This window comes from Trachymyrmex cornetzi, unplaced genomic scaffold, assembly GCF_001594075.2.
Source record: "Trachymyrmex cornetzi isolate Tcor2-1 unplaced genomic scaffold, Tcor1.1 scaffold1027, whole genome shotgun sequence".
Classification (NCBI taxonomy): Eukaryota; Metazoa; Arthropoda; class Insecta; order Hymenoptera; family Formicidae; genus Trachymyrmex; species Trachymyrmex cornetzi.
The window spans coordinates 2,392-16,756 of record NW_017295573.1 but is presented as its reverse complement, the minus strand read 5'-3'; the positions used below and the strand labels follow the sequence as shown (position 1 = coordinate 16,756).

General features: G+C 40.3%; 1 protein-coding gene across 1 annotated transcript; it reads right to left on the bottom strand.

The window, feature by feature from the left end:
- Window positions 1-12,416: 12,416 nt before the first annotated feature.
- On the bottom strand, window positions 12,417-13,777 carry LOC108758711 (longitudinals lacking protein-like). Its single transcript, XM_018503791.1, has 2 exons — window positions 13,548-13,777; window positions 12,417-12,844 (listed from the first exon to the last, which is right to left on the bottom strand). Exons 1-2 carry the CDS (start codon window positions 13,765-13,767, stop codon window positions 12,417-12,419), a joined length of 648 nt encoding a protein of 215 aa, XP_018359293.1. The 5' UTR covers window positions 13,768-13,777.
- Window positions 13,778-14,365: the final 588 nt, after the last annotated feature.

The window sequence follows — 14,365 nt, the reverse complement described above, 5'->3', positions numbered from 1 at the left end:
GGCGATCTACATGGACGACATCTTGGTAGCGACCGAGACGCTAGAGCACCACCTGGAGATTTTAAAGCGCGTGTTTAAGACCCTGTCGGAAAACCATTTAGAGTTACGCATCGACAAATATTATTTCTTGCAGACAGAAATAGAGTATCTCGGATACATGATCTCGGGACAAGGGGTGAGGCCAACGCGACGGGGAGTGGAAGCTATTGAAAAATTCCCTATCCCAAAGAACACACGAGACGTACGCAGCTTCATTGGACTCTGTTCGTATTTCCGGAAATTTATTGAGCATTTCGCGGCTATCGCCAAACCTCTGTATGATTTAACAAAAGCTAACGCGACGTTCAGGTTCGGGAAGTTAGAGTACGAGGCATTTATAACATTAAAATCTAGACTTACGGAAGCTCCAATTTTAGCAATTTACAACCCGAACGACTTAACAGAGTTGCACTGTGATGCCAGTTCGGTAGGTTATGGGGCGATTCTCATGCAGAGAAAATCGGACGGGAAAATGCACCCGGTATTTTATTTTTCCAGGCGAACGACCGATAAAGAAGCAAAGTTGCATAGCTTCGAACTTGAGACACTAGCTATAATCTACGCCCTGGAACGATTCAGGATTTACCTTCAAGGATTAAAGTTTAAGATCTTGACGGATTGTAGCGCAGTCACAATGACCTTGAAGAAACGGGACGTCAATCGTAGAGTCGAGCGGTGGGCAATCGCGTTGTTAGATTTCGATTATGAACTAGAGTATCGGGCGGGTACGCGCATGCGTCATGTAGACGCCCTTAGCCGGACTATTTGCGTAGTGGAAGAAGACCCCATGGAATGGAGTATAACTGTATATCAGGGACAGGACTCGGAAATCTTGAAAATCCGGGATCAATTGGAGCGAGCGGAAAGCCAATTTTATGAATTAAGAAACGGGCTAGTTTATCGCAAGTATGATAATAAATTATTATTTTACGTACCACAACAAATGGAAAGAAATATCCTGTATAAATACCACGACGAACTAGGCCATTTAGGGACCGAGAAACCGACTCAGGCAATCCTCGGGAGTTATTGGTTCCCGAAGCTCCGTGAAAAAGTAAATTATCATATTAAGAATTGCCTAAAGTGTATCACGTTCTCCCCAGTTAGTGGAAGAGCCGAGGAACTGATTCATTCGATACCTAAAGGGGACCTCCCCTTCGGCACTCTGCACGTTGATCATTTAGGACCAATTGACAAGAAACGGCCACTCAAGCAACACCTCCTGGTTGCGGTGGACTCTTTTACGAAGTTCGTCAAACTTTACGCAATCAAAACAACCTCTAGCAAAGAAACGATCAACTGTTTGCGACAGTACTTCGAACATTACTCACGACCGGAGACAATAGTTACGGATAGAGGTAGTTGCTTTACGAGTACTGAATTCGAGAATTTCTTAAAGTATCAAGGGATAAAACACGTTAAGATAGCCACAGGATCTCCGCAGGCCAACGGCCAGGTCGAGAGAATCAACCGAACTCTGACTCCGATGCTGGCTAAGTTGTCAGATGACGCGACAGGTAATTATTGGTATAAAATCATACCCGATGTCGAATATGCGTTGAACAACTCGGTAAGTAGAATAACGGTCGAACCCCCAGTCGACTGTTATTCGGAGTGAAACAACGAGACAGATCGGTAGATAATTTAGGAGAGCATTTGCGGAATGAGATAGAGTGAGAACGTTGCGATTTAGATGAAATAAGAACGAACGCGTCTGACCGGATTTTAAGATCACAGAAATATAACAAAGAATATGCGGATAGCAAGCGTAAAACGGCATACGATTATTCAGTAGGCGATTTGGTTTCCATTAAGAATTTTGATAACACGCCGGGAGCCGCACGAAAACTCGTACCGGTATTTAAGGGAACGTACAAGATCGCAAAGAAACTAGGCAACGACAGGTACGTAGTGACCGATGTGGATGGGTTTCAGAACACCCTCTGCCCTTACCGAGGGGTCTGGCAGGCCTCTAACTTACGACCATGGCGTCAGCAATAAGGGGAACGCCGCTTGGTTAAAGAGATCGATGTATAATTTAGCTAATAACTAATGTTAATCCATAATTATCATAAGTAAATAGTTATGAAATCGCTTGTTTTGTTTTTATACTAAGTCCCGCTCAGACTCTCACCCAGTTATGTAAAACAGAAATTCGAGAGTGTTCTTCCGTTATCTGGTCGGGACGACAGACGGTCAGAATTGGCCGAATGTAGCAGTGGAGGTTGGTGGCACTGCGAGAGCGGGTGTGAGTGTAGCCGGAGAGAAAAAGTGGACGAGAGAGTAGCTTGGGGCTGAGCGGTAGAATGTACAGAGTGTGTGTTAACAAGAGGCTGAATAAAGAGAAGTTTTTCAACAAAAAGAGATTTCCGTCGTTCCTTTCTTATACTACACCTGTTATTTATATCCACTGTTTGTGTTTTACCCACTCCCCACGACTAAAAATGCTACGATCCCAATTTCCCACTCATCTTTTTCCGGACTTCACCCTCCACTTTGTCGGATGTTCTCTACCACTCACGTCCTCTAATCACCTCGTGGGAAGTTATGGAGCGGACCAATCAAATCTTTATCAGCTATAGAGCGAACCAATAAGAACGCTCCATTTAATTACTTTATTACCCATCCCTTCATCCACCGATTAATCAGAGCCCACCATCCTTCCAGACAGACTCGTCTAGGCCACGCCCATGGTGGCGTGGCGGGGGTTTGTTTGGACCCAGGCGAGCGGGTTTGTTTTGACGCGTCATACCTTCCCTATCACTACTTATATAGGTAACACACCGTCGTAACAATTTTACTGAATTTTAGCTATTAGAGCTTTTAAATTTTTATTTCAATAAACAGGCAAATGAGAGTAAATGCGCAGTTATAGATGCGCTATAATAAACTGTGTATATTCTGTAATTCAAATGTGTAAACAATAATTTTCCATTTTCGGACGTTTCGAATGAATTCCCGTCATTTGCAACAAATTAATAACAGACGTAAATGTAACCCTAGATTTTTAAAGAAAATTCATCTTGATAATTCCTCAACGATTGCATCTTAATGAACGAATCTTCACAATTTCTGTTGGAGAAGTGTTGCCGTTAACATGGTTCAAATGACTCTGTGAACGCAAATGCAATCCAAAAGGAAAATTCTAGAATTTTAATAAATAATGTTAAAAATGTTGTCATTATAAGTGACTCGTCAGATTGGATAGTAAACGTATAAATATATGTAAAAACTTATGAGATCATATAAAAACATAAAATACCTTAAATGTGTCAATTTCATGTATAAGTCTGATCGTACATGACAACTAATTCCTATGAGTTCTTGCGAGACATTATAAAATCATATAATATCCTATATTTTCTTTAAAAATATAATATGCTATTGCAAAATATGTAAAAACTTATGAGATCATTAGCATAGAAGAACTTTAATGTGCCAATTTCATATGAGATTAATCTTATATGAAAATTTCATACAAGAATTTTCGGCAGGATACCGGAGTTACCCTAATTCAATTTCAATGTTATTATTATTATAATCAAAATTAATCGTTAACAATCTTAAATTTTTTTAGTAATCAAAAATTTTAGGATTTCTTGATTATCAATAATTTTATAAAATAAAATTATATATTGCAACATTAAGTTCATGTATACCTATTTTTTTAATACACTCGGTATACGATTCTTCTGAAAATTATTCTAATAAGGGTGAAATCATACGGTGCGTAATAGAACTGCGGGATAATCTGCTGTAAATTCCCATGTGTTTTTTCATGGGATACTATAGAGAATTATAAGATTCTATAGCAGCTTATGTAGTAACCTATAAGATTTGCGCAGCATACATAGGTACAACATTCATAGGAATGCAAATAGATTAACATAGGTACCCACAGGAATGTGGACAGATGCCTCATGAGAACTAAAAAGTTTACAAGGTACCAGTTTGACGTATAGTAACATGTAGGCGTACGTAAGACAAAGGAGAGATGCTCCATGGGGACTGAAAATGCCTATAGGCTACCATAGGATGGGGTGATCCCGATTGACCACGGCTCGATTGGACACCACCAATCACAGCGACCGGTGCTTAGGAGCTTTGTAGTCTCAAGCGCTGTGAGTGGCTCGTGTCCAATTGAGCCGTGTCCAACTGGGTGCCACCCCCATAGGATGACATGTGCACATCTCCTCTGTCCTATGTGCACCTATATGTTTCTATACGTCAAAGTGTAGTATCCTATAGGCCTTTAGTTCCCATCTTTTCCGCATTCCTATGTGTACGTATGGGGGGTGATCCCGATTGACCATGTCTCGATTGGACACCACCAATCACAGCGACCGGTGCTTAGGAGCTTTGTAGTCTCAAACGCTGTGAGTGGCTCGTGTCCAATTGAGCCGTGTCCAACTGGGTGCCACCCTACCTATGGCTGTGTTCTAAATTGCCAGCACTGAAAATGCTACAGTTTACGTTACGTGCACTATAGATTTTCAGTACTGGCTGTCAAGTTTGAAAATATCATATATCAACTTGAAAGAATAATTCGTAACTCCCAAAAACTGAAAGCCACAATAATAGTTAATAAACGAGGTACGTCGGATGAAAAAAAATCCTGACTGCCATAAGGAAAATATATGACTACTCTTGACTTTTTTGACTAACCAAACACACCTTGTCTATCACGTGACCTTCAGTTCTTGGAGTTATGGAAAAATTATTTTAGATTTTAACGTGGAATTTCAGTAGGCTGTTATAGCATTTTGTGTACACACTCTAACTTTATATTATAGGGACTATATGATAGTGCAGAAGGCGGGATAGACAGTGCGAACAAGCAGGTACAAAGATAATTAGTACTTTATTAGAACGCTTAACAAATACATAAAAGCAACATAACGTGTGTGAAAAAACATGCTGGTAGAGTAGCAAGACGTGAGGTGACGTCGTCCGATCAATAAGTCAATACCGATCCGTGGTAATCTGCAGTGGCGGATCCTTTGGTAATCGTACAGTACTAACTCTCCCTCGATGTGGAAAAGGTCCTAGGGGGTGTCGTGCACAAACTTCTTAGTCCACATAGTTGAAGACACCTCAGGTATTTCCCTTTGGATACACCTTGGTCATTATATCCGCTAACATTTCCTCGGTGGGGAGATATTCCAGACTGATCTTCTAATCTCTGAGGGCCTCCCGGACGAAGTTGTGCCGTATGTCAATGTGCTTGCTGTGGGCGTGATAGGTAGCATTTTCAGCAAGCTTCTTGACACCGATGTTGTCGATGAACATTTTTCCATTCGCTAAACGTTCAAATCCTAACTCAATTAGGAAATTCATCAGGTACATAGTCTCCTTCGTGGCCTCCGACAAGGCCATGAACTCGACCTCTTTGAATGATAAGGCAATAGTCCTCTGCTTCTTGGAATCCCACATGATGTGTCTGTTGTTTAATAGGTGAGTGTATCCGATATACGAGCGTCTATCTACGAGACAGTTCGCCCAATCGGAGTCAACGAATCCCCTCAATGGTGTGGAAGTCCGTTCGAAGGTGATCCCGATGTTGATTGTGTCTTTCAGGTATCTCAGAACGCGTTTCGCGGCTGTCTAGTGTTTCCTGTCGAAGTTGTCGTTGAACTGACTTAGTTTGCTTATGGCGTGAGTGATGTCCGGCCTTGTGGATACGGCTAAGTACATCAAAGAGCCCACCAACTCTCGATAGAGTAGCTCTGGTGCCTCGCTATCTGCTCTGATGGTTGACCTTCCTAGTTTTATATTCGTGTCCAAAGAAGTGCTCGCAGTCTTGGCGTTTTCCAAACCTCTTCAGTATGTCCTTGATGTACCCGCGCTGGTTCATGTGTATCCTACCGTCAGATCGCAGAAATTCTATTCCCAGGCAATAACTGACATCGCCGGAGTTCTTTACTTCAAAGCTACAAGCTAGTTCCGACTTGATTTCCTCGAATTTCTCTTCTTTTCTCGAGAAGACTAACATGTCATCGACATAAACAAGGATGTATGAGGATCCTTCTTTGTTCTCCAGGCGATAAACGCAAGGATCGGCGCTTGGCGGTTTTGCACCGATATCTTGCAGCGTTCTGTTGAATTTAAGATTCCAGCTTCGTCCGGCCTGACGAAATCCTATAGCACCTTCTTCAAGAGGCATATCTTATCGTCTGATCTCAATTCCTTCAGCATAGCCTTGGCTTTGTTCTTCGAATCTTTGTCCACTGCCTTGTCTTGTGCGATAGACTCGAGTGCTCCTTCCAGGAACTTAGGAGGCTCCATGAACAGTTCCTCTTCAAGTATGCAGTTGCAATGTCTAGGTGTCGGATGTTCATGTTCTCTTAAGCTGCCAATCCCACTAATAAGCGCATCGAGCTCATTCGCGCTACGGGGGCGAAAGTTTCATTATAGTGGTATCCAGGGCGTTGCGCATAGCCCTTAGCCACCAGGCGAGCCTTTCTCCTTTCCAATGTTCCGTCGGAGTTGTATTTAATTCGAAAAACGAAACGGCTCCCGATGATCTGCTTATCCTTGGGGCGATCAATCAGTTGCCACGTGTTGTGCTTGATGATAGACTTCATTTCAGCGACAATGGCTCGGTGCCACTCATCTGCGTCCTTTCTGGACATGGCCTGCTTGAGTGGTATTTCGGCCAGATTTGCAATTTTCAGGCCGACTTCTTCTTCGATCGAATTCAAACGGACGGCGTATTCGCGAGGTCTCCCCCTCTGTCCTGTACGCACTATTCGGGGTCTTCCGGGTCCTCTACGCAGTTGGCTGTATTCGCAATCGTCGGGTACATAGTGGTCATGATGTCCCTCTTCGGCTCGTAGTGGAGATAGCTCGACTTCTATCTCTCGAACTTGATCTGAAGTCGTCTCCGTTTCATCCTCCTGGTGCGGAGTTTCTGGGACGAATTCCTCGTAAGCTGTCGGGACATCAGTAGCGGAGTTCAAGAAGACGACGTCTCGCGACACCACGACTTTGTTCTCTTCGGTAAACCATCTTGTATCCCTTCGATGACTCAGAATACTCGAGAAAGAGTGCCTGTTTTCCATGGGAATCGAATTTTCCTCTCGTCGTATCCGTATTTAGACAAGTTGCTTTGCAACCAAATTCCCGGAAGTGAGATACGTTGGGCTTCTTGCCGGTCCACACTTCGTGAGGGATTTTCCCATTCAAGCTGGAGTTAGGGGTTCTATTACTGATATAGTTCACAGTCGAAATCGCCTTCGCCCAGAAAGATGCGAGTAGCCCAGATTGCACCATAAGGCACCTTGCAGTATCCAACAGGGTCCTGTTTTTCCGTTCTGTTCGAGGTGATATGGTATCGAAAGTCTCCTTATAATTCCGTATTCAGCTACAAAGGCATCAAATTCGTGGTTCTTGTATTCCGTTTCATTATCCAACTGGAGGTATTTGATTTTCCTGTTCTTCAGATTTTCCACTGAAGCCTTGTATTCTTTAAATGTGCTCAATACGTCGTTCTTCGTTTTGAGGAACCGTACTTCGCACCACTTGGAGCGGTCGTTAATAAAAGTGACAAAATAACTTGGCTCATCTGTTCGATTTGACGCGCATGGGACCACGTACGTCGGAGTGTACAATCTCTAGCAGTTGCGTGTCACGCTCACTTTCCTTGGCGAAAGGGGCTCTAGTCATTTTCCCTTTGACACAGACGTCGCAATTTAATTTCTCTTATTGATGCTTAAGCTCGATGCCACAGATCGACTGATTCTTGACGACATCAATAAGATATCGTTCGTTTAAGTAGCCCAGACGTCGATGCTACGTTTCAATGGATTCGATTTCCTTGGAATGGCATGCTGCTTCCTGAATATCGTTACAATCACTCGAAGTTTCACGTGCATAATACAGTCCATCAATACGGTTGGCGCGGTCAGTCTGACCATCTCTGTCACGAACGGTGGTCTTGTCCCTGTCAAAGGTTACACCGAAACCTTTGTCGGTGATTCTTCCAACAGATAACAGTTTTGTACGCAGGCCTGGAACGAGGAGAGCATTATTCACAAGTAAACCTACGGAGGTGTCACTCACCGATTTTAATGAAACTTTGCATATTTGTAGAACTTTGAAAAATATTTGACACGTATTTTCTTTTATCTGCAATGGTCCACTCTGAAGGGTGAAAACTACCCCTTAAAAATAAGAGATATATTTAACATATTAGGTGAATTAAGTTGAAAATTTTAAAAAGTAAAATGTGTTAGGAAGTTTTTGGGGTCTCTGAAACTGAATCTTATATCAAAAGTATGAAATTCAAAATGGCCGATCCAATATGTCGTCCAGATACTTATTTCGTATAATATGAAATAAAAAAAAGTTGAAAATTTTAAAAAGTAAAATGGGTTAAGGGGTTTTTGGGGTCGCTGAAACTAAATCTTATGTCAAAAATATGAAATTTAAAGTTTTCTCTACGTACCACGTGCAACCATGAATAGACGCGGCGGGCGTACACAAACGTTTTTCGTTTTCACTGACGCATACGTACACTGTAGATAGGAGCGGTCTGATGTTTACGTTTGTTCAACAGAGTTGAGAAAAAATTGTACCCCGAAAAGTGAGAGACAAGGGGACTTACTGTAAAAAAGCACCTTGAAAGATAAGGACCTTGTATCAATACATTTTTTGCAAAAATTATAAATTTTAACGTATATAGCTGCCATATTGAGACCGCCATTTTGAATTTTATGTATTTAATACCATATTTAAAATCATCGACCCAAAAATCGGAAATTTTAATTCTGTGATGACAAGAATTCTTAAAATTTATTCATTGTGATAAAAACTAATAAAAATTTTAATGTATATGGACGCCATATTGGGTCCGCCCAATATGGCGGAATGATATAAAATTTTGAATTTCATACTTTTGACATAAGATTCAGTTTCAGCAACGCCAAAAGCCCTCTAACACATTTTACTTTTTAAAATTTTCAACTTATTTCACCTAATATGTTAAATCTATCCCTTACCTTCAAGGGGTAGTTTTCACCCTTCAGAGTGGACCATTGCAGATAAAAAAAATAAGTGTCAAATATTTTTCAAAGTTCTACAAATATGCAAAGTTTCATTAAAATCGGTGAGTGATACCTCCGTAGGTTTACTTGTCAGATGAAAACCTTTGATCTCGCCGAGGACATCAGCACTGAATTTGACTTCACCCTTTGCGGTTATGCAAATCGAGCTGTTATCGGCCAAACTCAGCTTGGCGTTGTCAATGTCTTTGAACACTATAAAGCCACGTATTGAGTGGCTCAAATGTGAAGTCGCACCACTACTAGGCACTATTGACGATCATTGTTATCGTTGCCTGTACGGAGAGCGTAATCCTCTTCGCGTGCAAGGACGGATACGCAAAGACTAGTTTCTTCACATTGTCTCGTTTCTTCGCGTCTTCTTTTCCTCCATCCTGCCGCTTCGCGCAGTCCGCTGCCTTGTGTCCGATCGTTCTACATTGGTGACAACGTTATCTAAATTCTTCGTGTGCATTTGCGTCGTTCTTCTTTGGTATGGTTCACTTCGGTTTTCACGTTTTTTTTCCACCTCTGCCGGCATATAGAGCGTTTTGAGCAGTTGTGTGAGTAGTGTTACTTGTTCTCGTGTCATTTTCCTCAATAATTTTGATCCGTAGCGTTTCCGGTGCCGGTAGTTCATCGCGGGATTCGATCGCATATCGAAAGTTCTCAAATGAGGTAGGCAAATTGTGAAGTAACATAACTGATAATAAATCGGGATTAATAGCTATCTCCATTTCACTTAGCTTGTCGACTGCGTCGAAAAATTTGCGCAAGTGCTCATGTACGTCGCCATTTTCCATGCGTTGAAGTGTTAGCTGCTTTAGCAGCGTGGCTTTCCGCGCTAGCTCTTTAGACTGGTAGATGCTTTCCAACTTAAGCCAGACGTCCCGTGACATTTCGCAGCCTTTGATCTGCTTGAGCTCGCTAGGACTTATAGAAAGAATAATGTCCGATTTGGCTTTATTGTCGTTTACCTTCCATTGTGTTGCTTCCTGCGCAACAATTGGCCTTGTGAGTTCGTCGCTTACGTACACCCATGCGTCATTTTTTATGAGCAGTGCCTGCATCTGCAGCTTCCAGATGTCATAATTTTCCTTGTTAAGAGCCTCGATACGTGCTAATCCGATCATACCCGTTTTCTTCGATTTCGACAACAACGCGTATCGTTTAATCTAACTGTCGTTTGACCTCTCTGCGTAACTGAAACGGTTCATTTCGATTCGTAGTATTTCGCACGTCTTACAAACGTTTCTGGGCCCGTAACCTGATAGTGCAGAAGGCGAGATAGACAGTGCGAACAAGCAGGACTATTAAAAAAATAATTAGTTTTATTAGGATGCTTAACAAATATATAAAAGCAATGTAACGTGTGTTAAAAAAACATGCTGGTAGAGTAGCAAGACGTGAGGTGGCGTTATCCGCGCGTCGAGATCGATAAGTCAATACCGATCCGTGGTAATGTGCAGTGGCGGATTCTTTGACAGTCGTACAGTACTAACACTATATAGGGTATCTCAGAATATTTGTGACTATTTTAGGATTATACAGATTATCTCAAAATATTTGGAACTATTTTTGTGTGATAGAGCGGATGAAACCGAAAGGTCCTCTATCATTTTGTAATTTTCGCAATTATTACCCAATGAGCAGAATGTTTAAAATCGACGTATGAGACAACTTTAAGATATCTTTGAAAAACATCTTTAAAATATGTCATAAAAACTCTTAAAAATGTCTTAAAGTTGTCTTATGCGTCGATTTTACCCGCTTATTCGACAATCTTTAGAAACTAATTATTGTGAAAATTGCAAAATGTTACAGGATTTTTCGACTCAGTTTAGTCTACTTTATCTGCACACGAAAATAGTCCCAAATACGGGATATTCTGTATATCATTTAGGTCCGATTGCATCAAAGTGCATATTATTCTTTTTCCAATGGCACCTTATAGGAACCTCTTTTTACTGGACTGATGCCATAGGTTCCTATGTAAAATCTTGTAGAAAAATTTCTTATGTTATCCTACATATACATGCTGTGTAAATACTACAGGTACCTACACAAGCTCCTACAGAATCTTATAGTCCTCTATAAGAACCCATGAAAAAATCCATGGGAATTTACAGTAAGAATAGGGGCCTTCTCCCATGGGGACCAGTTGAATTTATCATATGGGTACCCATGGTTAGGCAAACCAATAGGAAAATTCTCCATAGGAATTTGCAGCAGGGTAGAGAATACGTTATTGTGTCCTAAATCGTAAAGTCACCTTGTAATAAACCGTCGTATTTTGAGAGGTTAAAATAATTTAATGCTGATTAAAATGATGGAATCGCGTAACGTTGAGACGAATGAAGCAAAATGACAAAATTTAAGTGCGTAAATATAGATATTAAGATCAAAAAACAATAACGCATTACGTGCAACTTCAGCATGCCCTGTTCACATGATGCGGAAAAATAATAATAAATGTGTTAAAGCAGTTAAAAAAATTCTTATAAGATTGTAAATATTAATTATGAAGTATTAAATACTACAACAGTGATAATTGTTTTTACAATTTGAGAATATTATATTTCACTTTAATAAGCAAATTATTAACATAAAAAGTTAGTAGTTTTTAAATTATATTCTTCCGGATGCATCTTTGACACATCATGTGAACATAGCACACAAAACTTGCGTAATGAAAAAGTGCGGAATAGCGCTGATTGATTGCTTCGATAACGCTTTCTCTATTCCGGCTTTCCGCAGTCCTATTACGCACCGTATGATTTCACCCTAACTCTCGTTGCAGCTCACTAGATGCAGAGTTTCGCAATATTTCTGTGTTCCGAAACCCATAAAAAAAAGTGTTGTAAACGTTCTGACCACACATCCATGATGTAAAAATACAAGGTGTATCATTGCGCACAATGACGATAGCAATACTGGAAACAACCAATCAAATTTTGCCCTCTATGCACTTTCCTGCGTATAATAGCGCTGGCATATTGGAATAGCCAATCAAATTTTACCCACAATTCACTTTCTTACTGCGCATCCTCGGGAATGGTACATTCACCGATTAAAAGGTTGCAACATTTTCTTTTAAGTAGGTTTTGGAATGCAGTCTGCTCACTGAGCGACTGGTTCTTACTTACGGATCTGTAAGCAAGGACCAATTGCTCAATGAGTAAACTGCATTCCAAAAACCATAGAAGAAAAATCTGTTGCCACATTTTAGTCGGTGAGTGTACACCTTGTTTTCTTACATCATGTGTATGTATATGTACCCATATGTGGATCCCCATGACGGAGAAGAGTAAGATCAACAGATCCAGATTAAATATCTCAAAATAAGTTAAATCGCATATCCTTTGAATTTACAATTTGCGTTTCCGTGGATCGCGGAAACTCATCGAAGCTGTCCTCATGCCCGTCGATCACCATCGGATCATCTTCCACTTCGATGTCCTCCACTTTAATGTGATCCTCCATCGCATCGACGGTCAAGTGTTTTGGTAGGAAAGGAATCATTGATGGTTCTTTGATGTATTCGGTAGTGTGCACTCTAGTTTCAATATGGCATCGTTGCATTCGTGTCTCAACCCTGGTATAGAGGTTGCAGTTACTCTCTTGGTTTTTCGATTCCCCAGAGAGACCACGTATCTCCAAATCGGTGGCAGTTTTTATCAGCGAGGGAAGGTGCTCCTCCGCTACATCAATGGATCCTCTGTACATGAAATCCAAAAGGCATTCCATTTCCTCAACAGCGACACCTAGGCGGTAAAAATGCAGTGTGTCAGATAGGATACATTTTAATTTCCTTAAAATTGTAAGTTTTCAAACAGGTGATAGACGTGTCAAAATAGAAAGATTTCGAAATAAATATAGGGACAAAATTCTCTTTTTCCCTCTTGCATGATTCCCAAAATTTATTTTCGCGTAATGTATACCGTTGTACTCTCAGAAAAAATAATAGGTAAGCTCCCAAAAAAGACTCTAGTTTTACAGAAGGTTACAACTTTTTTTATTAAAAGAATAGAAGCTTGCCTTCTTATGCCCCTGGATCGCAAACTTTCATGAAATTCAACTTTCATGTAAAGATTTCACATTATGCAACACTTGCAACACTTTCTCTATCTCTCTTTCTTTCTTTCAGATAAAATATCCAGTATTAAAAAAAAACACGTGCAAACTCCTTCTTTAACCCTTGAATACCACACTATTTTCGCCACTTGATTTCACCACACATGGTTTACGGTAACCCTGAAGTCTTCTTCTGCTTTTATCCCGGGATCTAATGCATCAATACAAAGAAAGTTTTTCTCCCCATTGCTCCCACTCCACACTTCTGACCGTTTATAAACGCCGCGGTTTTTTTCAAACGGACTGGATTACCGTAACCCAGTAAGGTGTCCAAGGGTTAAATATCCATTTAAAACGTTATCAATATTTTGTCGAAGCATAATCAATGTATACCTTTTAAAATGAGAATGGGTTGCTCTCCGTAATGTTCCTTAAAGACCCTTTCGAAATAAGGGCTGCACGCTGCTAGCACCAACCTGTGGGCTCTTAACATGCCATCCTGGCAAGCCAAAGTCGCATCCGTCAAGGAGCCACTTTTGTAAAGAGCTTCGAACAAACCCGACAGATTCGCCAGATGATTGTTCCACGTAAGGTTGAACGTCTTTTCACCCATACTCTCTTTTATCGAGTATTACTTATTAATCTGTATTACTTACTAATCTGAAATATACAAAGATCTTGTATTTTCGCAACATCACAGTAGGATAAACTAATTTGAATATATATATATATATATATATATATATATATATATACATATTAGGATGGTCCATCTTTATTCTTGAAAAAAAAAAAAAAGATTTTTTGAATTTTTTTTTTAGGCACCCTTCAAAATGGTTCCAACCCGCAAAAAAATAATTTCTGTTAAATTTTAGCTCGATCGGACAACGGGAATCCGTATCGATACCTCGTTAAATATTTGAGTTCCCTTACATTACACTATCAACATTGGTTTTTAAAACGTAGGTACTTTCCACAGAAATAGGCCTAGAGAATTTTCCATTTCTTTTTTAACATGTGTTTCTTACTTTTCTACATCGTTTGAAATCTTATACGTCTCATTTAATACAATAAAATGAATTGTTAATGATTAAGAAATAAAAATAAATAGTTTGATTTCAACATATACACCACTGGGTAGTCCTTTTCTAATATTTGATTTTTCTTTTTAGGGCACCACCTAAAATTAATCCAATTTATACAATATTTAT